Here is a 26425-nt window from a genome sequence, read left to right on the forward strand (position 1 = left end):
TCACTCTGCGCCCAGCAACTCATCTCCACATCCAGCACGCAGGTTCAAATCCGTGGTAGGATATTCGGTCTTCAACGCCAAAACAAAACCCAGCACGCAGTCCAGCACCAGCATGCATAAACCAGCACGCACAAACCAGCAATAAATTCCACGCACAGCACAACAATGAACTGATTAATGGGCGCCTCCAGCAAAAACTCGCATTGATCAAACAATCGGACTGATCAAAAACGGTTCTCGGCCTCCAGCAAACAATCGCACTGATCCACGCATCAACTGCGCTCCACCTCCAACATTGCTCTGATACCAATTGTTGGAAATCAGATGCACAGTAAACAATAAAAAATATAGACACAGCATTTAAAAAAACATGCACAGGGACACAACTTTTAACATGGTTCACCCAACCAATCTGGGCTACGTCCACCAAACTAAGGCATCGGCAATTCTCATTAATCAAACAGGAGATTACATCAATTAAACTCTCACTCTCTCTCACCCAGCTATCTGTATGACCACCTATTTTATAGCAGGGAGAATCTAACTGCCTCTCACATCAAATTTAGGATGCATTAATTTTCTCCCAACAACCTGGAGCTAATCCAACAACAGATATCTATTGTTGTCACACACTGGGATTCTTTCCTATTTTGTCTAAAACAGAAAAATCTCAACATTCTTCTGCTTCTCCTGCTTTCCCTCAGATGCTAGGGCCACATCTTCCTCCTCCTTCTTGACTTTGATCCCCTTGCTGCTGCTACCCATCTTCGACTGCGTTTGATCTCTTCTTGGCGAAGAGCTGCCCACATCTCGTCCCAAGGTGGGAGAGTCCCTTTGCCCAGTATACTCTGGACAAATACCTCCTAGTCTTTTGAGACAACATTCAAGGTTGTCCTCACCATCAGCTCCTGATTCGGTGTCGCCCCTATAGCAGTCAACTGATCTTGGATCTCATTCAGTCCTCCGAGGATGGTGTCAATCAGTTCTCCCTTCTTCATCTAATACGACCTCAACTGATTCTGAAGCAACATTCTTCTCTGCACAGAAGTTCGCTTGTACAACTTCTTGATAGCCTCCCACATCTCAAATGCCGTTTCCTTCTCGGCTATGTGTGGTACTACATGATCCTTGACCCCGTCGAGGATAATGCTCTTGGCCCTCGCCATCGCCTCCTCGTACCTGTCATTATCATTAGAGTCGACTGGGATAGCTATTACCTTCAAGGCGAAGTTCTTGACACGATTCCTGTCGAGTACGGATAAGCTTCTGGCCTTCCAGATTGCAAAGTTTGATGCTTCGTCCAGTCTATCCTAGTCTCTTACTCCGTGTAGTGCAATGGTGCTCCTTTACTTCCCTCCTAGAAGTTCTTTGTTCGACTCCTTTGAGTCTCTACTTTCCGTCTGGAAGTTCTCTTCTGGACTCCCTCTGAGTGCTGATTTCCCTCCTGGAAATCCTTTTGCCGCTGTCGAGGTGCCCCCTACTTTGATTTTCTTGTGTAATGCACCACTGATCCGGGTTCCTCGGCTAGAAACGGTCGGTAGCGACTCCTCTGGCCTTGCTCTGTCAAGTACTGTTCTGACTATAGTACCTCACCAGCTCCACTCTGCAATATTCCAGCTCCACTCTGCAATATTCCCGTAGCCTTGTAAACCTCAACAACTTGAAGGTGAGAGCTCCTAGGCTATGCGCAATCCCGACACTAGTAACCCGGCCTCCTCAGCCAACTGCGTAAGCCCTCCCAGCTACTGCGTGGCTTTGCGTGAGGCTTCTTTTGCCTTCCGTAGCCTCTGTGCTGCCTCTTCCCCACTCACCCTTGATGACGCATGCACTGTGTCACCCCTTCCTTGTTGCTGCTCTGCTAGAAGCAACTTCTGTCACCTCGGGACAACTGTTTTCTGCTACTATTGCTCCGCTTGGTTGATGTCCTTCAGTCCTCCTGTGATCTGCAGTCACGCTCTAATACCATGTTGAAGTTTCTAAATTTACTTAGTTAGAAACCCTCCATGCACTTTATTTGATTTATTCCTACCTACTTGTTATTTTCCTTAATAAGTTATTTACAATGTAAATACTGAAAATAAACACTAGTGCATGCTCAACATATTACAGATCAGCAACTAAAAGAAATAGAAACAAACACACCATATGACACCATTATTTTTAGACCTATGTCCTCGGAAAAACCCAATGTGGGAAAACTAGTGCATCTATTTGAGGGTTTTCCTATTAAGCAATATCAGAGTACAATGTGGGTGCCGAAACTAGCCTACCCAACAGAGAATTTCCTTGGCAGTAATACCTCTCAGCTTCTGACAAATCTCCTGGTTGAAACCCTGGATAATCCTTCCGGCAGCTACTCGGTACCAATATGCCCCAAAAACCCTAGCGTCAGCCTTTCTCTGGACTGCGTCAGCCCCTCTCTACCTCACGCTGGCCCTGCACCACCTCGGATGGGTCTGCGTCAGCCCTGGGAGTCCCTGCGTGAGCCCTCTAGCCCTTTGCGTCAGTCATGCTGGCCTCTCTGAGGCTCTGCGCAACTCCCGACTGCCTTTGCGTGAGCCCTGGCTGGCTCTGCGTCACTGTCCTTGGCTACTGCGCTGCTCTCCCGACACTATCTTTGCCTCTCTGTCTCTCTGTACTCAAATGCCCCTCAGCTACATCTCCCGATCACTAATTCTATCTCTCTTAGCAAACTCCGCTCTAGAGAATAGAATGACTGATCACTCTGGTGTATTCTCTAAGTGACCCTCAAGCCTCCTCTTATACTTTTCCTGTTGACATATCAACGGCCGAGATTAAGTCCCTAATCAATGGCTAAGATTAGATCTGGCTTTATACATGTCTTTTGGACCATTCTAACACAGATTCATATTAATACACATTAATATTTTATTTTCCCTAAGTCTAGGACTCCATTAAAAATATTAATTATATTAATATCTCCTGATTTGTTTAGAATCTGCCCAAACCCTTTCTGGGTATTGAAGATCTCATGTGCTCCAACCTCTCCACCAAATTGCGTGGCTAGAGCACATCTGATGCTACCCCAAATCAATAAAAGCTTGCCTCACCTTCACTAGCTGCCTGAAGGTGAGGTAATGAATTGCAACTCTGGTTTTTGCAAGTTTAAGCAACTGCAACTTGGAGTAAGTGCCATGTGATAAATTTAATGAATTGCTTCCCTCTCTTGTAAAGCTCGTGAATCCATCCACATTCTTTATGCTTCACAATATCATGCATCAAAAGGTTCAATGTGTGCACTAAGCACCTAGACCAAAAGATGTGTGGATGAGTACGCTCAATAATTTTTCCTGCTGCCTTACAGTTTGCTGCATTATTAGTGATCACTTGAACCACATTATTAGGACCAACATCTTTGATTGATTGCAATAGGAGATCTGCAATGTTTTGGGAAGTTGCACTGATGGAGGAGTCATGACATGCAATAAACACTGCACCACTAGCAGAAACACCAAGAACATTTATCAAATGTTGGTTTCTAACATTTGTTCACCTATCTGATACAATGGATACCCCACAATCCACCCACTCATTTGTAAAACTTGTTAGTGCTCTTTGAACCTTTTTTTTTTCTCTTTCTAATAATGTTGTTCTAGCTTTCACATAGTTGGGGCTCTTGGATCCGTTTGGGGCTTCATTGATGGCCTTAACCATATCATGCCAATAGGGAGAGTGAAGCACCTTGAATTGTACACTACAAGCAAAAAGAAACTAGACTATCTTTCCATCCACATCATCCCTCCCAACAACATTCAATAAATTCCCTATTGTTCTTCTACTTCTAGTGGTTGCAGAAGTACCATGAGGAGATGAGCTACCAAATCTAGAGGTTGCACTTGATTCATAACGAGTTTTTTGTTTTTTGTTTTTTCTAGTTGTCAACCTCCTCTATTTGGATGTTTTTCTTCTTTATTTAGTTGTAACCTTAGGTCAAATTGCTATCCCCATCACACCCTTTTTGTCATCACTTTCTAACACGCCACAAAGATGCCTCCTCACACGGGTATATGAACCACTATATGGTTTTCCTCCATGACAACCATGAGGGCACAAAAACTTATGGCTTCCACCACCTTTTCCCCCTTCAAGTTGGTCACATAATTCCACAAGGGTGTCAATGCAACTTTCCCCTCTTGCATTTCAGTGTCCTTTTCATCCCCTTCCTCCTCATCATACATTGGGTCACTCATATGGAGACCACTATCCTCTTATTCTTCTTCCCTTCTATTCCTACCCCCCTTACCGTCATGAAAACCAAAAGTGGAATGATACATAGAAGCCAAAAGAACACAATTTTGGAATATGAATATAGATGGACAACTTGCAATGAAATGAGCAAGAAGAAAGAATGGGAAAGAGTAGGAGAGAGGAGAAAAATACAAACAACAATGATAGGAAAATGAGGGAGTTTGAGGTTTGCACTTACCTCTTTAGCTCTTGTAGAAGGAAGCCCTTCTTTACTCCTCCAAGCTCCTCCTCCTTCATCGCTCTTAGCTCCACAAGGGTGTCAATGCAACTTTCCCCTCTTGCATTTCAGTGTCCTTTTCATCCCCTTCCTCCTCATCATACATTGGGTCACTCATATGGAGACCACTATCCTCTTATTCTTCTTCCCTTCTATTCCTACCCCCCTTACCATCATGAAAACCAAAAGTGGAATGATACATAGAAGCCAAAAGAACACAATTTTGGAATATGAATATAGATGGACAACTTGCAATGAAATGAGCAAGAAGAAAGAATGGGAAAGAGTAGGAGAGAGGAGAAAAATACAAACAACAATGATAGGAAAATGAGGGAGTTTGAGGTTTGCACTTACCTCTTTAGCTCTTGTAGAAGGAAGCCCTTCTTTACTCCTCCAAGCTCCTCCTCCTTCATCGCTCTTAGCTCCTTCTCCTTCACTCCAAGCTCTCCTCAAGCCTCTCTTCTCCAAGTTCTCCAAAGATACAAGAGTAAGGAAATGAGAGGGGGGAATGGCCTTTATCCCCATCTATTATTTTCCTAACTCACCTTAAACCCACCCCCAACTCAAGTTAAAGAAAAAAAATTGAAATTGAATCGTGGGTTGGCCAACACAGAATCGCTCATTGGGCCTTGGAAGCGCTTGGGATCTATACAGATCCATGCTTGATTCGCCACAGATCCATGGTGGATCCACTGGTGGAGCTGTAGTTCAGAAATTCGGAACTGCGAATCAGGCCCGCACAATTCCGAATATCCAGGAACTGTCTTGTTCGGTCGATCTACGACTCCAAATTTCCGAACTGCGGTTCTAATGGTGGATCCCCCACGAATCCGTACAGGAAGTGGTTCCAGATTTGGAACCTTGGGAGGGGGGGCAGGATTGTGCAACATTGTATCAAGGGTCAAGGAAGACCAACTAAGCACTATTGATGCGTGCACTCACTTGAGAGAGGGGCTTGCTGGAGGGCGCAGCTTGGAAAGACAAGGAGAGCTTGTTGCTTGGGAGGCCGTAGGGTGCAATTGGAACAAGGAAAGGGGTCCCAACTGAGCCTTAAGTGTGCGCTATGCGCTCTCTTAGCCTTAGTGGGGCCAACTTGTGCAAACCAAAGTTTGTCTAAGTCTGGAAGATAAGACAAGGGGAAAATACAATGGGTTAGGAGTAAAATCAAGTGTGATACATACCAACTCATCAATAAAACTTAGACAAGATTGAATACTGAGAAATAGGCATCAAAACACCAGTTTACAAGCACTCTCCAAGTACAACAGACAAAGTATGTGCGACTGCGACCAAAAGTGTCATTTTATAACTAGTAAGTGTATTATGACCATGGAGTGCACCATAGATGTTCTAAACAATGCGACGACACTTAAGAAAGAACAAGAACACTTGAAACATGTAAAATGACATGCAACGACATTTGACGACCAAAGCGACACTTGATACGACAATTAGGTAGGCTCCAAAATTCAAACGTAGCAAAATTTCGAGGGTGTTGTAGCAATGACAACATGACCATTCATTAGACTCTCTCTAGTGTGCTTCCCTCTTCAATTGCAAAATATCTGGATAAGGATTGAGGCTGGAATGTTTGTTAAACCTGTTGTTGTTGGAGGAGAATACCTTGAAGCAATCCAGTAAAAAGATAAAGTTGACCCTCTATGATATAATGTATAATCTCATCATTTGTGAAGGTGTTATAATTAAAACACTATAATTTTTGATTTAGATTATAGATTCAACTACGTATTTTTGAATAACAAATAGAAATGCAAAAAAATTGCTAGATGAAGATGGAGTGAGTCTATGTGATTGGTGGAGTAAGATTAATTTTGTCCTAAGAAGGAATATCAGACAAATTTTTTTAACATATTATGAAATAGATGGTTAAAAGAAATAAAAGTTGACAAATATTCTGGAAAAGAAGAGAACAAAGGAAAAAGAATTAGGGAAATGATTTCATGTCATACAAAATATGAGGAAATAGTGAAACAAATCAAAGTTGATCTAAAAGAAGATGAATTGTAGAAAAAACTTGTAAGAAAAAATGCTATTAGATCTAAGTTGAAGACCTTGATCAAATCATGTTTAAATAAGTGAAGAGCTTAGGAGAAGAAAGTAAAGGGTAGGAGAAAAAAGTAAAGGGTATCATGATGGAATGATTAAAGATTATCAACAAAGAACAATGAGGATAAATGGAGAAGTGATTTGTAAGAAATTTGAGGAAGCTCTAGATTCACAAAATCGTAGGGAGAGAAGTATGAAATACTAGAAAAGATTGAAGGACATAAAATAAAATATTGGAATTATATTTGAAATAAAAGACCAAAAAAGATCTTGGAAGGGATTCTTGCCAAATTTGGAAACAAGGAAACATTTAAAGAAACAAAATAATTAACAAGCCTTTTAAAGGAAGATCAAAAATAAGTTGGAAGATAAGTGCGAAGATGGAAGAGAAGAGATAAAGTTGATAAAGTTTGACTCATATTTACATTTGTGTTAGCAGGAGTCTTCACGCAAGACAATAGGACAAATATTGACAAACAGATTTAAAAAAAGCGAGTGATAAAATCACAAATATACATGAATCAAAAGGATAGTTATGAGTGGGGACACCACTAGAAGTCCAACATCAAAATAAAATGAAATAGCTAGAGCATATAGAAGAAAAACAATTAAAAAAATTATGCAACAATAGACTATCAAAGATTGATACCAATATTGATTAGATATAGATGGATGGATCACCAAGCATGGTAATAATTGAGCACAAATCCAAATAAACTGCTATTCTTGGAACTTCTCTAATGCTTGAAACTCCTAAGGGAGGAGGGTAAGTTGTGCTTCTAGTAGAACATAGAGCATGTGTAACATGAAAAATGACTACTTATTAGGATCTATAGGTCCTTAGGGGTTAGTTTAGCTGTATAAGTGAAAATCAACAATGTTTCTCTAGAGAATGCTTTGTAGGGCAGGGAGCATGCTCCCCATGTTCCTAGGATACAAGAGCGCCTATGGGAACTGTTGGATTTATAGATAAAGGATTTTAGACAAGAAATACACTTACGAGTAAGAGAGTGAATAATAGCTTCATTACTCCAGTGGGGCAATGTCTTGATACATAGTAAGGGAAGGAGGAGTATGCTATGTAACTCATGAATACATTACTAGCTAATAACTTAAGTTATGTTTACATCTTTTTGCTAAAAGGATTCTACTTTTCTCAATGATTATGACTTTAATATGTGAAAAAAGTATGCCTAAGTCCTAATTATGACCTTTGTATCTAGTACCCTCCCATATTGGTCATATTGCATAAATTTGCTTGTTCCAAAAAAGGAACAAAATCTTTGGAATATGCAAGATGTTTGTAGTGCACTTTAGAGTGAAGTCTTCAATCAGCAATTAGAAGTGAATTCTATCCAACAAGGTTGATGAAGAACGAGCAAGTGATCAAACCACGAATATACATTGAATCAAAAGGATAGTTATGAGTGGGGACACCACCAAAAGTCCAACATCAAAACACAATGAAATAGCTAGAAAGTATAGAAGAAAAGCAATTAAAATAATTATGCCACAATAGACTATTAAGGATTAACATCAATATTGATTAGATATGGATGGATGGATCACCAAGCATGGTAATACTTGAGCACGAATCCAAAGAGAATGATACTCTTGGAACTTCTCTAATGCGCTTGAAGATTGAAACTCCTAAGGAAGGAGGGCAAGTTGTGTTTCTAGTAGAACACAAAGCATGCATAACATGGGAAATTAATTCATTAGGATCTATAGGTCCTTATGGGTTAGTTTAGCCATATAGATGAAAATTAGCAATGTTCCTCGAGAGTATGGCCCCTAGGGTAGGGAGCACACTCCCCATGTTCCTAGGACACAAGAATGCCTATGGGAATTGTCAAATTTACACATAGAGGATCTTAGACAAGAAATACACTTACAAGTAAGAGAGAATAATGGCTTGATTATTTCAAAGGGGAAATTTCTTAATGCATAGTAAGGGAAGGAGTGTGCTATGTAACTCATGGATACATCACTAGATAATAACTGAGGTTATGATTAATCACTTTATTAAAATGATTCTACTTTTATCATTGATTGACTTTAAATACATGACAACAATACGCGTAAGTCCTAATTATGACCTTTATATCTAGTACCCTCCCATATTGGTTATATTGCATAGATTCGTTTGTTCCAAAACAAAAACAAAATCTTTGGAATATGCAAGATGTTTGCAGTGCACTTTGGAGTGAAGTCTTCAATTGGCAATTGGAAGTGAATTCTATCCAACAAGGTTGATGAAGAACTAGTCATGTCACCAGCCTTTTGTTTAATCATTGACTCACCAACTGGTCGGGAGCCAATGTTGGTTGGATAGTCAAGCTTTCCACCATTGACATAGAACTTGGTTTGTTCATTGAATTCACCTACTACACATCTTGATGACTCAACATATCAAAGTTTTCTATTTGCAGGAAGGATCATCCCACCTCACTGCTTCGACTATGCCCTCCTGGAGAGTTTTCTTCTCTTCATGAACCAACATATAGGACATAAGGAAAATGTTGCTTACCTTCTTGTGTTTCTAGGGTCTCCCCTCCAACCATCAATATCTCTTCACCGTCCACCAGTTGAAACAAACCCTATTCTTCTACACCCATAATAAAACAACTATTATCATTGAAGACAACATCTAGGTTTGCGCTACTTCATAGTCCAACTAATAGTAATGGGATTTTTCTGCAAACCAATGACTTAGTAGACAATGGACATCCCTAAATAATTTGTTGCCTCTCATTTGAACCTGCAAGCTTCCGTTGCTTTCAACTCTGTATTCATCATCAGCACACAAGACAACAGAACCAAGTTGGATTTTCCCTTTAGTAAATTAGTATTACCAATCTTTTTGTTTAGTAAAATGCTTTGGCGCACCTAAATCGATGATCTAGTCTATTTTTGTTCCTGATGAATCCCTTATCAGTTATCACTAGCTATAAAAACTTAAAAATTCATCTTCCTCTTTATGTTCACTTACATTGGCTTGTTCTTTCAAGATTGATATTTGGAAGAAGGCATTTGGTTGTGTTTTTTGTGTCATAACCATTCCTACAAATTAGATTCCTTTATCTTTATTGAAAACAACAATATTTTTAAGAAGATACATGTTCTTTAGAGTCTCCCAAATCATTGAAGCATTATCACCATCGTGCAGCATCTCATTAATTACCAAGAACTTGATCAGTATCACAACATCCCGATTTCTTACATCATACTCAGTGTGACTGGCCTCAAGTATTGGACTTTACACCTTCTTTCCCATTACAATATTGCCCAAGCACCTGTATTAAAAACTGCAAGCATCTTGTGTTCCATTTGTTAAATTTTGACCATTAAATCTTTGATTGCCTTCCAAGTTCCAACATGATATGGGATGGATTGACCTTTTTAAAATGTTAAACACACTATGCAAGTCTGAATAGAGGTGACCTCACTATCGTTGGTATAGAACAACTTTCATCTCTGACACTTTTATAGATTAGTGTTTGACAACACTAATGTTGTCTTGTCACACCAATGAAGTCACTGAAAACTCTAGGGTCTATTGTTGTAATGGTTCCAACAAACTCACAGGTTAAAGTGTTTTAAAAATGTCTTCATTTAGAAAATCAAAATCCTCCACAATCACAAATCTGCTTTTATATTGAAATAATTTCGCCAATCTCAATAAATTTCATATTTTTTTCCCTTCTGTGTTCTAAAAAACTTTTTACACCCAAACAAATATATAAAGGATAAAATATCGAATTAAATTTAAACCAAGTTGGCTTGTTGGACATGTGTTGAGCATTTTTGTTGGTGTAGCAAAACCAAATCAAGGAGGTCAAACAACTTACCTCATATACACACACAAGAGCTCTACACCATTGGGGTTTGAACACAGCGCTGTTTTCATGGTGAAACCTTGTCCCGACCACTAAGATGTTGGGCATTGGATAAACCAATGCTACCTATGTGTTTCGTGATATGAACTAACTGCGTCTCGTGGATCCTTATCTCTGGTGATGCGATTGTTGACTAACACCTGCGGGTTCTGGTCTAACGACAATTGTGATTCCCAACAAGTGGTATTAGAGTGTAGGTCATGAGTTCGATACACGCTCGGCTTGTGTTGGGGGAGATTGTTGGACATTGGATAAACCAACGCTCCCCATGTGTTTCGCAACATGGACTAACCACCTCTCATGGATCCTTATTTCAGGTGATGTGATCGTTGACCAGCACCTGTGGGTTTTGGTCTAACAGCAATCATGATTCCCCAACATAAGGCACAACCCAATGGACAGCTCAAAGATACACAACAAATTCTCTACCAAAGTTTTTACTAAATTATTAATTCAGAAATGTGAGTTGTGCTTCTTCTTACATGTTGCTTTGAGGTCAGATCCTCTACAATTATATTGGTCGACCCTCCTTCCTCTATGGCCTTTGTATCTTGCATGAAAACCCCTCTTCGATAATGTGGTAAGTTCTATTGAAATTATGTTAGCCTTTATGTTAGTGTGCAGGTCCTCTGTATTGGTTCTCAAAATTTTTGCCTCAAGTCAGCTCATTGTGCCTTGGTTTGTATAACTTTGTGATTACATGCGTTTTTAACTTGGAACTTATGTGCAGACTGTCACACCCTACACTACAAGTCATGTATAGACTCTATCACACTGTTTTATGTCCTAGACTTTCGTGAGTTTTAGATGCAGCATTGTGACAACCCATAACGCACCATTGGCGCTTGCAACAAAAGCATTTATCTATATCGCCTTGTGTGTGACTCTCACATCTATAAAATTTGGCCCTACCTCCATAACATGCCCTATCTCCATAACAGTTTTTTACTATCTCATGTGCTCAAATCCTCTCTCATCGATTCAATTCACCCTGTTTAAAAATTTCATATAGTTTGAACTCTATAAATATTAATTTCTCAAAAATATATGAATATATATTATGGTCAGCCTCAGATCTAAAAATCATTTGTTTAACTACCTTGGGTCATAAAAAAAATACTCTTCTTTGAATTATTGTCCCACTGTGTGTGAGCAGTCTCTCGGTCTGTATTTGAACCAATGTTGCACGAAGCGGGAGCGAAGCGGAAGCGCGAAGCGGAAGCGCGGAGCGCGGAAGCGTCATTTTCCAAAAATCTAGGGAGCGAAGCGTCCGCGGAAGCGTCTGCTATATATATATATTTTTATATATTTTTTTGCATTTATACTCAAAACAAACATCCCAAATACCAAATTAATTGTAGAAGACATGAAAACATGCATATTGTTGCATAAATCAAGATAGATATGGCATCCATGATTCCATTGTAGTTACTAGTATGTACAACAATCATCTATATTCTAGCTATTACAAACATACATCAAATTTTTAAGCATATTATAAAACATAAAACATTTAAGCATATTATATTTTAAGCATATTATATGAGATAGAGATTCAACCTTTCTTACAAGACATGCTGGACATTATCATGTGTCTTTCCAGGACTTAGCATCCATATGGCATAGCATATTTAGGAATTCGTGCAAAAAATGAGTACTTACAAGATCAACACATACTTCTTGAATTCTTATAACATTTATGGTTCCTAGTCTAACTCCTCTGCCTTTAATCTGCAATAGATGGTATGTTACTATTCTTTGAAAGATGACTCCGCATTTCTTAGTGCCTTTAAAACATCCTGCTTCTGATCACAATATATCAGCTTCAAATATATCTTACTCAAAATGACTTTCCTTTGACGATACTGTAGATTATATGCGAGTTGCATAATAGTCCTCGCAGTCTTAATAGCTTTTCAAACTTCAAGGTATTTAACCTTACTTATATTGAGTTGGAGATTAATAGCTTCAAGGAGAATCTTTGATACAGATCAAACTACAGACCTTCAACATGATTCTTTCAAGACTGTGTCAGAGGAATTCAAGATTACTGTTAGCAATTTTGTGTTTCATACATACCTCATATTGCAGACTCGTCATACATGAAGCAAATTTATGCTTCATACTTTTGTACAGCGCCTTCATAACTCAAGAATTGAAAGTGCCTTTCTTCTTCAATCTTTCTCAGATTCCTGAACCAAATATGAGGCTTTTCTCAGGTTACTACAGTTGCTTCTGAGGCTCAGTACTAAGGATATCTTGTGTTATACTCCTTGCAAACAGACTTCCTGAGGTAAAATAAGGACCTCAGCCTAAGGAATCGCATTTTTTGACCGGAATCGCGCCACCTCCAAAACGGATCCGCGCTTCCACTGGGGATTCCGGATCGATTCGCTCCGATCCGCGATTCTGCCTTTGGATCCGGGGGGGGGGGGGGCGATTCCTGCAACACTGATTTGAACAACCCATGCCCCAGGCCCTTCACCTTCTTTCTTCTTGGCTTCTCCTCATCATGGCTTTGATACCATGTCAGATTTACACACATAAGATCGTAGGAAATACACAAAAAATAAGAGAATTAGGTTTTAGGGGTAGATGCTTTAGGGTAGACACTTTTTTCACTGTTGGTGAATGAAGACTCAACTGAAAATTTAAAATGTGAATGTAAACTCTGAAGAACAATCATAGAAGAGTGTGAATTTCGTGGAAAGTAAGCAGAAAGTGAATGCAAATTAATTCGATTCAGACAGTGACATTCCCATGGATGATGTTGATTCCTTTCTGCAAGAGATGGATACATAGGACTAGTGGGCCGTTGATTTGAGCATTGATGATTGTTTAATCTCTTTTTGATACTTTTTGCTATGATAGACTTGACTTGTTTTTTTTTTCTGGATAAAGGCTAAACTATTATATTAAAAGAGAGAAAAAAGTTATGTACAAAGAGGAACATGCCTCTGAGGGTGCAGGGGGTCACCCTCTGTCAAAAAACACATCAGGTGCTCATGGCTACCTGAATTACAAAGATAGAGATGATAACGGAGAGAATGAGCAGAGCTATAGCTGGTAGCCTTCTGGCTTACAAAAAGAGATCCTTGCAAAAGAACAACAGCAGCATAATTTGAGAACCTTGCATGTCGAATGTGTCCTGCTGCTGATAGCATTATGCCAAACGATGGTAGAGGGCCCATTAACTCCAGGGTTCTTGATGAACTGAGAACTCTAGAGGGCTCACTACCAGAAAACAAACAGCTGGGCCCTTCTATACCGTAAGGTGTCCCTTCAGAATTCCAAAACAGGTTCATTAAGCGGCAGAAGAAGCAGAAACTAAACCTTCGAAGGCTCACCTTGTTCAGTGTTGTCAATTCCTGGCTTGATAGCCTCTTCATTCATCTCCAGACGGTTGGTGAGCTGATTACTGAAGCGAACAGGTTGCTGAGGCACATGATCTAGATGCTGAGGCGAACCCAGGTCAGATACAATCTCCGTAAGGTTGACATCATCAGGAGTATGATTGTCAATATTTTCATCCACTGCTGGTACCCGAGCTTGATCAATTTGCTCCTGCTCCCTATCAACCTCTTCCTGACTGTCCGAGTCTTCCTCCTCCTCCGTCGCAATGACCGTTATCAGCAGAGAGATACTAGACTGGTTTCTCCGGCATCGAAAAGTGCAGCGAGATGTATGAACTTGACTGTCTAAGGGGTCCGACTCCTCTGAGGGAGAAGACGGAGGCTCCAGCATGGCAATCGGCGGAATTGCTCTTACCTGAGCCTCTTGCCGACGCCGAATTCCCCAAACACCTCCACGCCTTGGGACTCCTCGTTGTCTCGGCGCCATGGGCAAGGGATAACTCACTTTACATACAGTAGAAGGCGGAAATTCAGGACTCAGAGTCTTGATATTAGCACCCAGATCCTCCTTAATAGCAGCAATAGCCCAAATATGGATCCTTACCAATCCTTCCTCGGTCGAGAGCCAAGAACGCGCGGTTTGAGTAGAGGTTAGACCTTTGCATCTACTTCCACCGCCAGCGCTCGGCTCCTTTCCATACTCAGAAAACCTCATACCAAAAGACCTCACATAACATACCTGGCTCATAAGCTTGATTAAATAGGACGCGTTGCTGAACATTCTGGATGCGACAGAGCCGAAACTCCTCGAATCAGCGTACATGGTATTCAATTTGCCTCGCTTGAGGCCATCTCCCTTCTGCAGAGCCATCGTCTCAACATTTACCTGCATTAATGCTTGGCAGGAACGATTTATTATACCGTCCTGACAATCAACCTCAGGACACCAGCTGCCCCCCATCGCAAGTTCCCAAATGTGTCCAATTGTCACCCGCATCCGGGTGATGATAGACTTGACTTGTTAGATATTAATGCTCAAGTCTTTAACTCAAGTGTAATGCTCAAGTGTAATGTTCACTATTTAGTTTACCACTTTGTGTTTTGACGTATTAATAGTATTATATTTCGTTTTGTCATTCTTTTGATGTATTAATAGTGCCGTGTTTCATTTTGTCGTTAGATGTTTTACTGATCAATATATTTTATAATTTATAAATATAATGAGAAATACGATTGTGATTTATTTTCTGCTATTATAATTTAGTTACATGGTGATAGATGTTATTAGAGCCAATGCTTATTTCAGTTTTGTTATTGATTCAAATTTCATGGTTCAATAATTATGTACTATTTATGTTTTTTCATATATTTAAATTTTAAAATTTTCAGTATTTTGGGCAAGGAATCCTGACTCTGATGTCCCTTGTGACATTCCCTAAAATTTGAGGGGTGTCTCCACATGTTCCCTGGCTTTATTCCCATGTTCCCATGTTCCAAAAGCTTGGTGGAACACTGAATATTAGTGACTTTTTAATTTCATTTCATGTGGTTGGTCATTTGTTAAGCATTCACAAGTTTTTCTAATGACTTTGTTAATATGTTCGTATGTTGGCCAGTTGGCCATGGTTTAGGGTTTTGTCAATTTATTGCTATAAACATAGGCTTCTCTCCCAAAACAGATCATCATTGGATAATTATCTCTCTTGTATTCATAATATTTGTTGTGGAAAGTTTTGTCCCCCTGTTTGGGTGGCAGAGTGCCCTTGTGTATTTTGTATCTTGTCGAGGCATGCAATATGTAGCTCATCACTTGGAGGCAGTGGTCTTTTCCAGCCTTTCCATTTTCACATACAATTCATAGTATTTCACATTCTTTAATTGTTTTGGTTATTTGTTCAATAATTTGTGAACTTTCTGTTATTTTGATTGTATTCTGTTGCACTCTCTATTCTTGTTCTATTTGGAGCACTAGACTTCCTTACATGGTTCCATTGCCTATATTATGCATTTGAAGACTCCATAGTCTTCAATGTTACAGGATTGGGGATAACAATTGCAGTGGAAATGATTTTATTGTCTCCATTTTGGTATTATCTTGCAATATCATTGTTGGGTACCTTTTATAGTTACACAGGGGCTTGTCCCCACCCCTTGAGGGTCTGTTGCTTAAGTTAGTTCATTTGAATGGACTTTGAGATGCATTGAGACATCTCCCTTGCCCCTGGGTTGCCCATTCTTTGAGATCGAGAATGGTCCAGGCATGTCCAAGACGTCTCTTACTAAAATTGGGTACATCTGGTTGTCCCTGCATATGCCAGCCCAAAAAGGGTACCAAAACAGGCTAGTTTTGGTGCCTAGTTGGCCAAGTTTGAGTCCATTGTGGCCCATCTTAGCCAATAATGTCATTTTTAATGAAAAGAAATCCAAGAAAAAGGAAATCCCTAAGCCTCCGAAGTTTCATAAAAGCAGTGGCTGTGACATGTGTTTTCCGTTTGGAGCTTAGCTGTCGTTGTTTGGATGAGAAAATTCGTGCTTGGAGCAAGTTTGTTGTTCACTGTTTGGATTTCACCACTGTGGAGGATTTCTGTTTTGGATATGAGTTTGCTGTGGTGTTTGGACTAATGTTATCAGAACCAGACTGGTCATTGAACTGGTCGACACCAGAAACTGGAACAGTGGAACCAGACAAAATGGAAACAAAACTAGACCACAAAACCTGTTGACCAAAAAATACATAAAATATTAAAAAATATGTATGTATTTGTGTGCATCCATGTGAATCCAAACCATTATACATGAATATGCAAAGTTTCTCCTGTGTATTGCAAGGAAGGATGCTTATAACCAGTATTCCACGGGGACATGTCCCCCAGGGTCCGGTGTGCACACCCCTCGCACCTGGGGCGGGGGACATCTGGGGAAACGTTTCCCCATGTCCCCCTTTTGGGGAGACGTATGGAGACGCATGGGGGGGCGTTTGCCCAGTGTGGGGGACGTGACTCCCCAATGCGTCCTCCCTTAAATTTGCTTGTAAACAATGATTTATGATAGGGGAAACCTAATATTTGACCATATTGCCCTACTAATGCTATGCAATTCATGACAATGTAAATTCTTAAAGTAAAAGCATGACATTCGTCATCCTTTTACTTAAATTTTTAACATTACCATGAAATGACTCAGGATGTTTGAGAGTGGTTCCGTCCTCATTGGATTTCATATGGAGAAAGAAGAATTTTAGATCTCACTCAAAATCCAGCAGAGTTAACAGTTTTTCAGGAATTCAGGATTTGATGGATTGCAATGTTTCCATTGCATTTTGTCATGTACAAGGGTATGGAATTAGTATCTAATCAAGAGCACCAAGCCCTTTGTGTACTTTAGAGTGACTTTTAGACTCATCACTCCACTGTTTTTAAGTTTTAGTTATATCAATTTACTATTCCAGTCTTCAGATTTCAGTATCTATTATAGTCCATTTTTCCTAGTACTAATTACACTCTAGAATGATGAATGATGAATTTTAATTTTAAATCAATTTAGAATCTAGAATGATGAACGATGAATTTAATTTTTAAATAAATGTAGATTCTAGAATGGTGAGTAATGAATGATGAATATGGATTAGAGTATTTCATTATTGAATCTCGCGGTCTATGGATGAATCATGTATGTATTAGTAAGGAAGATGAGTATGGATCAATGTATTTCATTATTTAATTCAATTATGTATGTATCATTGTATTTATGCTTTCATTATTGAATATGAATTTGAAAAATATATATATATATATATATATATATAAGAAAAAAATTATATACCCCGACGTCCCCCCTAAATTTCCCTAAAATTTGAGGGTACTCCTACCCCTCCCCCTTGTGCGTCTCCCCACACCTGTGTCTCCCTGTCCTGGAGTCTTGGTGGAACATTGCTTATAACCAAGATAGTACTGTGTAATCTACATCTGAATGAAAATACACCAATAAAGAGGCTCTGAATAATTTCTAGAATGGAATCAACCCAAGAAATTCTGAAAATAAGGCGCTGAATAATTTCTAGAATGGTATCAACCCAAGAAATTCTAAAATAAACCTCTGAATTAGCTCCAAATCAGCCCAAGAAACACAGCTCAAAAACTCTCCAAAAAAGCCCTTCAATTAGCCCTCCGAATTCTTCAAATCAGCCCTTCAATCACCTCTCCAAATCAGCCCAAGAAACTCAGCTCAAAAATTCCAAATTGCTCAAATCAATTGTGTGAGTGAAATGGAGGGCGGGGACCACTTTAAATAGCATAAATGGGGACCTAGGGTTAGGTTTAGTGTTTCACCCTTTTTGTTTTATTGATTTCCTTTTTCTTTATTTTATAATTCTAAATTTTTGTTTCTAATTTTTAAATTTGAGTTTAAGTTGTCCGCATCATTGGCTGTATGGTTACATACAGGGCTGGCTGGTTTTGGCATTTATGTCCTGTTGATACGGAACTGGCCATTACCATTTTGTCGTTTTGAACCCTTCAACCAGACTGGTATGCACTTGGAACTGGTCAGACTGCCCAGTTTTGCCAGAACCAGTCTGGTTCTGATAACATTGGTTTGGATTTTGCCACTTTGGAGCTGAATTTGTTGTTTGGAAGCCCTCCCACCATTTGTATTCCGGAGTCGAATTTGCTGTTTGCTTTTTCACATCTTGCTGGAGTTGAGACAGGGCTGTTTGGAAGCAGAGAGCACACATTAATTATTTGAGTGACTTGCAAATTTATTGTTGGAGGCAGAGAGATGCAAATTTATGTTTCTATTCATCATTTATGTTTAATTTTTAAAATTCCTATGAAGATTTTTTTGGGAATTTTGAATATCTTTTGGATTTTTTTAGAATTTTTATTTTTTAAAATATGTTTTGCTGCTTCTAGTCCACTGTCTTCAGAAAACTTGGGGGTGTGCTCAAGCTGTCCCTGAGGTCCCTCCATTCCTCTGTGATGGAAACTTGTACAACTTAGGTACTCTTGAACCACCAAATCCTTCAATCTCTGTTATGATCCATTCAGGAGACATTGTAATCCCTTGGATGCCAGTCACACCTCAACCCCTCCTCATCCTTGACTGGATAACAAATTTCAACATTATCCTCCAAAATTGCTTTTGCAGTTATACAAAACATACAAACAAAACCTCAACATTAAGATGAATACTGCTAACATGAATAGCTACAATTTAAGGTAAAATTTGTATAGGATAAGCTACTTATGATCCCACTGAGCAAAGCGATACTCTTTCTATTTTTAGCTGGAATGTACACAAGTCAAAATCTATTAAATGACTTGGTTTATGTTTTATAATATCTGGACAACTGAAAATTCAATTTATAAGTTTTGACTATGATGCAAATTAATGTGCTTAGATCCATGAAATTGTCAATTTGTCCAGGTTGTCAAGCTGAAAGCTTTTAACAAATTTGAGAATACGGCAGAAGCTTTGAGTGCTGCTACATTGATTGTTGACAGCAAACCCAGCAAGGGGTTACGCAAGTTTCTTCGTGAACAATGTGAGGGGGAAACATTAGCAGTAGCAGATTCAAAGCTTGGAAATGCAATAAAGGAGAAATTGGTATGATACTTTTTGGCCAAAAATTCCAACTTTTAGCATATCTGTACAATAATATTTATATAACGTTTGTTCTCATATTCCTGGATGACCCTTAAATGACCTCTCTACATGGTTGTAGAAAATTGAATGTGTACACAATAGTGCTGTTATGGAGTTAATGCGAGGTTTGCGAACTCAGTTAAGTGAACTTATAACTGGTCTTGGAGCTCAAGATTTAGCTCCTATGAGTTTGGGTCTCTCCCACAGCCTTTCAAGGTTTAAGCTGAAGTTTAGTCCTGATAAGGTAAGTCTTGTTCTGTTCAGTTCTGAATTGCCATGGATATATATCTACTTTCGTGTGCTTTCTTTGAACCTTTTGAAATACATATCCTCAGTTTTAACTATTTGATATATATGATCCAGTTCTCTTTGTTTTGTTTTGTTTTAATATATAATAAGCTTGATTCCATATAGATTTCTCATTGGCACTAACAAGTGGAATCATTTACCATATGTGACCTCTCTTTTATTCTTAAGACACCTAACATTTTCCATGTATCCTTGTTTTAATGAAGCTCTTGTAGTTGAATGATGCTGTAGCATGAGATCTGTGTATACTCAACTGTTGATCTGTTAGTGATAATAGTCACTTTAAATTATTGTATTATACCTCCATCCAGGTGGACACAATGATTATTCAAGCAATTGGTTTACTTGATGATCTTGACAAAGAGCTTAATACATATGCAATGAGGGTACGTGAGTGGTATGGATGGCATTTTCCAGAACTGTCAAAAATTGTCCAGGATAATATACAGTATGCGAAAGTGGTAAAGCTTATGGGTAGCCGAACAAATGCTGCTGATCTAGATTTCTCAGAGGTATCTTTATTTATAATTAATGGGATATGATTTTACTTGTAACTTCATGTAAAGCATATAATATTTACTTCCACAAATTTATTTACTGAGTATGTCTTTGCTATTCTGCGATTTTCTGCAGATACTTCCAGAGGAAGTTGAATCAGAGTTAAAAGAGGCAGCAGTGATATCCATGGGAACTGAAGTCAGTGATCATGACATGCTTAACATTAAAGCTCTTTGTACCCAAGTGATATCTCTTTCAGAGTATAGAGCACAACTCTTTGATTATTTACGGAGCCGAATGAATGCTATTGCTCCTAATCTTACTGTTCTTGTGGGGGAACTTGTTGGTGCTCGCCTTATTGCCCATGCAGGGAGCTTGTTGAATCTTGCAAAACAACCTGCAAGCACAGTTCAAATCCTTGGGGCTGAAAAGGTGCTGGCTGTTGTTATTCCTCCGTGGTTGTGTTGATAAGTAGATTTGGTTTCACTGGTCTCTGTCTCTTTTGTACCAAAAAATTATCTAGTACTTCTTTCCAGATACAACCTATTTTATTTCTACCTTTATTTGGGATTGTATTTCTGGTGTAGCCTGCCATGTGTTTTATGGTTGGCCTGGAATGTCTTTTAATGGATCAAAAATAAGTTCTTTAAAACGACACTGAATTAACGTTGTGTGAGCTTGTTTTATCCACAGGCTTTATTCAGAGCTTTAAAAACAAAACACGAGACACCAAAATATGGACTTATATTCCATGCTTCATTAATAGGACAAGCTGCGCCAAAGTTGAAAGGAAAAATTTCAAGATCTTTAGCAGCAAAATCTGCCCTTTCAATTCGTATCGATGCTCTAGGAGAGAGTCAGGATGCCTCTGTGGGTATCGAAAGCCGAGCCAAGGTGGGTCACGTACTGTAAGACTTGAGACTCTTTGTAATAACTAATTGTCACTCCAGAACACTTGCAATAAATTAGACATCATTGTACCGCCTTGCAGTGGCATCACTCTATTTATTCATGTGGTTGTTCTGGCATATGTGATGAAAGTGAAAATAATTGTTTGTGAATCTTCATTAGATTGAGGCCAGATTAAGGCAGCTTGAAGGGAGAGTTTTAGGACGACTTGGTGGGTCTGCAAAGGGCAAGCCAAAGATAGAGTCTTACGATAAAGACCGAAAGAGGGATGCACATGGCCTTTTGACAACTGCAAGGGTACTTAATTTCACTCTGAATGGTGATTTAAACTTTCAAAGTTGGTTGCCTGTCACATTAGCATTTTAGATTAGACTTGGCATTTGTCTGTGGTAAACAATCTTTTGTCTTTTTTCTAATTAAAAAATGGGAGCCTTCTTTTATGACTTGAAATCCTGCATGCCATCTGTTTGTACAATTATTGAATTTATTTCAATACAGAGGACTATCAATCGAAATAAACTCTGGAGTCTATACAATAAAGTCAAGTATTATTTATCAACTAGGTAATGCCAGTTTTTCTAGTGGATGTGTGCACTTCATATTAAGCTATTTTTATTTTGAATTAATTATGGGAATTATTTACAATTTTGATGCTTTTTACATGCAGGTGTATAATCCAATAGCAGATTCAACTATTGGTCAAGGAAAGATACCAGAGAAGAAACTAAAATTGGAGGAGAAGCTGGCAGCAAAAGATTTAACCTTTGATCAAGATGGTGAAGAGCAGAAGTCTGCTAAGAAGCGAAAGCATGAGGACTCAAAACAAGTTGAAGCATTGCACACAGAAGCAGGAGTAGAAGAGCCTGAAAAGAAAAAGAAAAAGAAGGATAAAAAGGAAGAGAGAAAAGCAGACAAGGGACAAGAAGATTTAAATTCAACATTCCAGAAACAGGATGCAATAGGAGATTCTGAGAAGAAGAAGAAAAAGAAAAGGAAACAGAGCACTGAAGATGAGGGTCAAGAGGAAGAAATAAGTCAAACATTCCAAAAACAGGAGGCATTAAAAGAATCTGAGAAGAAGAAGAAGAAAAAGAAGAAGGAAGATAGAGAGGAAGATGAGAGCAAAGAGGTACAACTGAGTCCAGCACAACAGAAACAAGAGGAAGCAGGAGAATCTAGGAAGAAGAAGAAGAAGAAGAAGAACCGTGATCACAAAGGAGATGAGGTCCAAGAGGAAGACGCAGCAATGTTAACTGAGGAAACACCAAAGAAGAAGAAGAAGAAGGATAAGAGCAAGACTTCCATTACGGAATCTTGAAAGTACACTAAATACCTTGGTACCTTTTGAGGTTGCCAACGTGCCATGCTTGTATCCCATTTCAAGTTATTAATTGCAAAACTAAGGTTAGGGATATTGTTGAAGTTGGAACCCATAAAGAATTCTGCTGGCAAAGTATATGTCTGCTGCTATTTCTATTTTATGAGCAGTAGGCCCAACAATTTGCATATTGTTGGACTTTTTTGTGAGAAAAATAGATGCCTTTTCTGATTCTTTGAGAGATTTGCCTCAGGAAATAGGCAATTGAACATAGAGTTCTCAGGAAATAGGCAATTGGACATCGAGTTTTCCTTCCTTTTGGCAATATTCAATTTTAACAATTAGGTTTTGAACCCTGTTTATTTATTAATTAATATAACATAATGAGAGTTTTAAATTCGGATTTTCATGGATATCAACGAAGTTCTTTCTTCTACTGACATCAAATCTTGAACGAATTGCTCAAATGATTAATGGATTGGATGTTCACAAAATGGTGTGGATTTTGTGCTTCTTTCTTAACTGTAAAATGATTTCATAGGTAGGACAGATCTACATGCATCAAGTAGACATCCAGGCCATGACAGAAGCTTTATTAGCAAAAAATGAGGTGTCTATTACCAGGTCATATAAAAACATATATACCAATGAATGAAAAAACAAGCATGTTTAGAACTAAATATAGGACTTACCAAACAACATGTGTAGGGACTAATCAGGTGTTTATTACTGGGTCATATTTAAATGCATACTGCCAATGAATGAAGCAACAATCATGTTTAGAGTTAAATAGAAGGGTTGTAAAAGTTGCATGTTTACATGTTATCATACTTGGAAGATGCTGCAGTTTTAAGCTTATTATTTTTTTTGGGTAGGAAAAAAAGAAAAACATATTCATAGAGATGATTTACAATCACAATCAATGAAGGGGATGCTGAGTGAGAATCAATGAATTTTGTTACCATTACTCGACTTCTTGAGCATTTTATGAGGAGGCACACAAGAAAATGGAACGATGCTGAAGGATCAACTGTTGTCTCTGGTTTCCCTTCACATATAAAACATGGAACTAAATATTTTCTAGTGAGTTCTGAGGACTTGATATGAGAGTTTCAATTATAGGTATTTTTTCTGCACAAGTCTTTTTGGGATCTTATTGGGGCACTGCATGTGAGATCCCTGTTTCATATTTTGTCATGCTGTCCTGGAAGAGACTCTTTTCTGTTGCTGTGCCATTCTTTTTACTTTGTGGGACTACATAGCTAGATAATTTTCTTTCTTCCTTTTTCTACCTTTGGAAATTCATTCCCATATTGACATGAGGATATTTCCTTCATGGCTGGAATCTGGATTGAGGCTGTGTCTTTGGGCTGCTTTCCATGAAATACCTTTTGCATGGACACATTCTGCATATGAAGGTGGTTTTTTCATAATGTACTGTTTGAACTCGTTGGGATCCATCAAGATCAAGAATAATTCTGGCAAGCCTCTTCGAAGATCCATATTTGTGCATACGCACTTAACTATTTCTGGCATATGATTCAATATAATAGCAGGTAACATTACCAATTTTCTCAAATACTTTCCTAGAGGTTTGGGAGTCGCACACTGTGGTAGTGTTTATGGACATAATGGGGATATTAGCTAGATTCCTATATGTGCTTGGGGTCTTTTAAGCAAAACAAAATAGAATCCTCAGGCACAGAACTTGATAAACTATTTTTGGACCACTTTTTATTTCCGATTGTTCTCCTACAATGCTGCGTGGATAATTTGCATAAAACCTACCGATGAAGGCACCTACCGATGAAGGCACCCAAGTTCCATATTTGGTACAGTCCAAGGGAACGGAGAAATTGAGACAAGTTCTTTTCTCTAGGGAGAAGTTCTTGCCACATTCTTGATGATTATCTGCTTTAGATGTTATTCTGTTTCCACTTCTCTCTGCATCTTTGTAAACTAGCAGAGGGAAAATGCTACTCTATTGCCCACTGCGCACTTCTGCCTTGTAGGCACTATTTGTGGGAGCATAAGAATGGGGATAAGATACCCACTAGAGGAAGAGGTCGCTGCTCTTTCTGCCTTGCTGCAATTGCTGTCAATGCATTTCATGGACGATGTTCAATCTAATGAAGCTGTGATAACTGCAAGTTGCTCACCTGTGTAATTTACAGATTCGAAATTGTTTGGGCTTTCTATTTTTCTTGCTGTTCAGAGGGAAACCTTAGGTTTGTGGTGGAAGCAACTTAATCCACTTTCTCACCACTTTGCCCCAATTTTCCACTCTCTCTAATTTCCTTCTCGAGGAAGGGAAACCTGGTGGAAAAGTGAAAGTGGCATTCTCAGAAATATTGTTGAGCTCTATCATATGAGATTTCGTTGAACTTTCTAGGCCTCTAGAATCTACAAATGTATTGGATGTTGCAGTTCAAGTTTGGCTTAATATCATGTGTAATGCTTTCTATAGATTTAGCTACAATACCTTGCAGCACTGAAAAATGTTTTTTTGGATCGTCAAATTGATTTAAGATGGGATTATACAAGGAGTTAACCAAGCACCATAGGGCAATACACCACTACAATATAGTGATTTGCGAATAAATTTGAATATATATATTCGTTAAAACTAAATGCACATAAATCTCTGTACACATTTAAATGTTAAATAGTTTTTTTCCTCCGGGAAAGAAATTGGTGGCCTCCCTCTCAGACTGAAGGCAAGAGTGAGGTTGTTGGTACCAGGCCAGCCCACAGTTATACTAACTTAAGAGTGCTTTTCTCAGGCTTGAAGATATTACAACAATATTCATCAAGGCATCAAAGCTCAACATGTCACTAGTGGGATATGAACCTTGGGTGGATCGGATAACGCCATTCCACACAACCACCCGAGATAATCGCAATTGACAAGAAAGAAAAAGGACATGGGGGTGCACTTTGATCCACTTATGTGTGCACTGCTTATGAAACCATTTAATATGGTCTCTTTGGGTGCAATTTTTGTTCGATCACTTCCTCAAGGTGCCCCCATAGCTTCATGTTAATCCCTTGTGGGAATTGAACCTTTTGCTCATTGGTGAAAAACTTGCTTTTCACCATTTGATCCAACCCCTTTGGGCATTAAATAGTTTTTTTTAGTTATATAAAACCTTTCACAATATTACTAACAATTTAATCAATTAAAATATATTTTAATCACAATAGCTTTTATTATTCCTGATTTTGGGTCTGTACATCTCACAAAGAGTTTAATTTCATTTCTCAATTCGTTTTGTTTTTAATGGAACAAAAACATATATTAATATTTTAACTAAAAATTAAATATATGTATTGTTGCGTCTGTCCAACAAACTCAAGAAAGCAAAAAGCTAAACTTCATCTTCATCATAACACTCACAAACGCCTATTCCTTTACATTGAAACAACATTTTACTGTTTTTCAAGCAAGTCTGAGACCTAATACAACATCAACATTCGGCAAAAATAAGGAAAAACTGGCAGTGAACCTGAACCTTCCAACGCAGTGCTATCATGAGATCTGGATTTTAGGAGAAAATGGAAGGTGATATATCCTGGAGAGCATGCCCCTCCACTTTTCTTATTTTCATCATTCCCTCCTGTAGATTTAAGACTTCATTTGATAGACAATTTGCTTTTATGTTGAGTTCCCTGGATACATGCTGGAACAAGAGAGATTCAGAGTGAGCCGTTGTCTCTTTAACTGTCCATTCTAGGTGTCAGGTGAAGATTTTCCAGTGTATAGTTTCTATTGTTCCCTTCCATAATGAGCTTAGAATAATGTAATATTAAGATCACTTGTATCTTTTCCCATTGCACATTTTAACATCAACCATAGGGTATACATTTCTGGCTTGTTCTTTGTTCCAGTACCTACTGTAGCCTTGAAAGAAACAACATGATTGTCCTTGAAAACATAAAATGC

The 26425-nt window shown here is 38.6% G+C and overlaps 1 protein-coding gene across 1 annotated transcript in view; it reads left to right on the forward strand.

Moving 5' to 3' along the window:
* Positions 1-22895, forward strand: part of LOC149236108 (putative nucleolar protein 5-2) — a 45366-nt gene extending 22471 nt beyond the window's left edge. Inside the window, exons 4-10 of the mRNA XM_089372316.1 lie at positions 19230-19409; positions 19528-19692; positions 20069-20269; positions 20391-20687; positions 20949-21149; positions 21327-21461; positions 21832-22895. Of these exons, the coding sequence (XP_089228442.1) occupies positions 19230-19409; positions 19528-19692; positions 20069-20269; positions 20391-20687; positions 20949-21149; positions 21327-21461; positions 21832-22482 (1830 nt within the window). The 3' untranslated portion in view covers positions 22483-22895. The remainder of the gene's footprint in view (positions 1-19229; positions 19410-19527; positions 19693-20068; positions 20270-20390; positions 20688-20948; positions 21150-21326; positions 21462-21831) is intronic.
* The last annotated feature ends 3530 nt before the right edge of the window (positions 22896-26425 follow it).

Source organism: Pinus tabuliformis, chromosome 8 (genome assembly GCF_031772625.1).
Source record: "Pinus tabuliformis cultivar Carrire ecotype Pingquan chromosome 8, CPIR1, whole genome shotgun sequence".
Classification (NCBI taxonomy): domain Eukaryota; kingdom Viridiplantae; phylum Streptophyta; class Pinopsida; order Pinales; family Pinaceae; genus Pinus; species Pinus tabuliformis.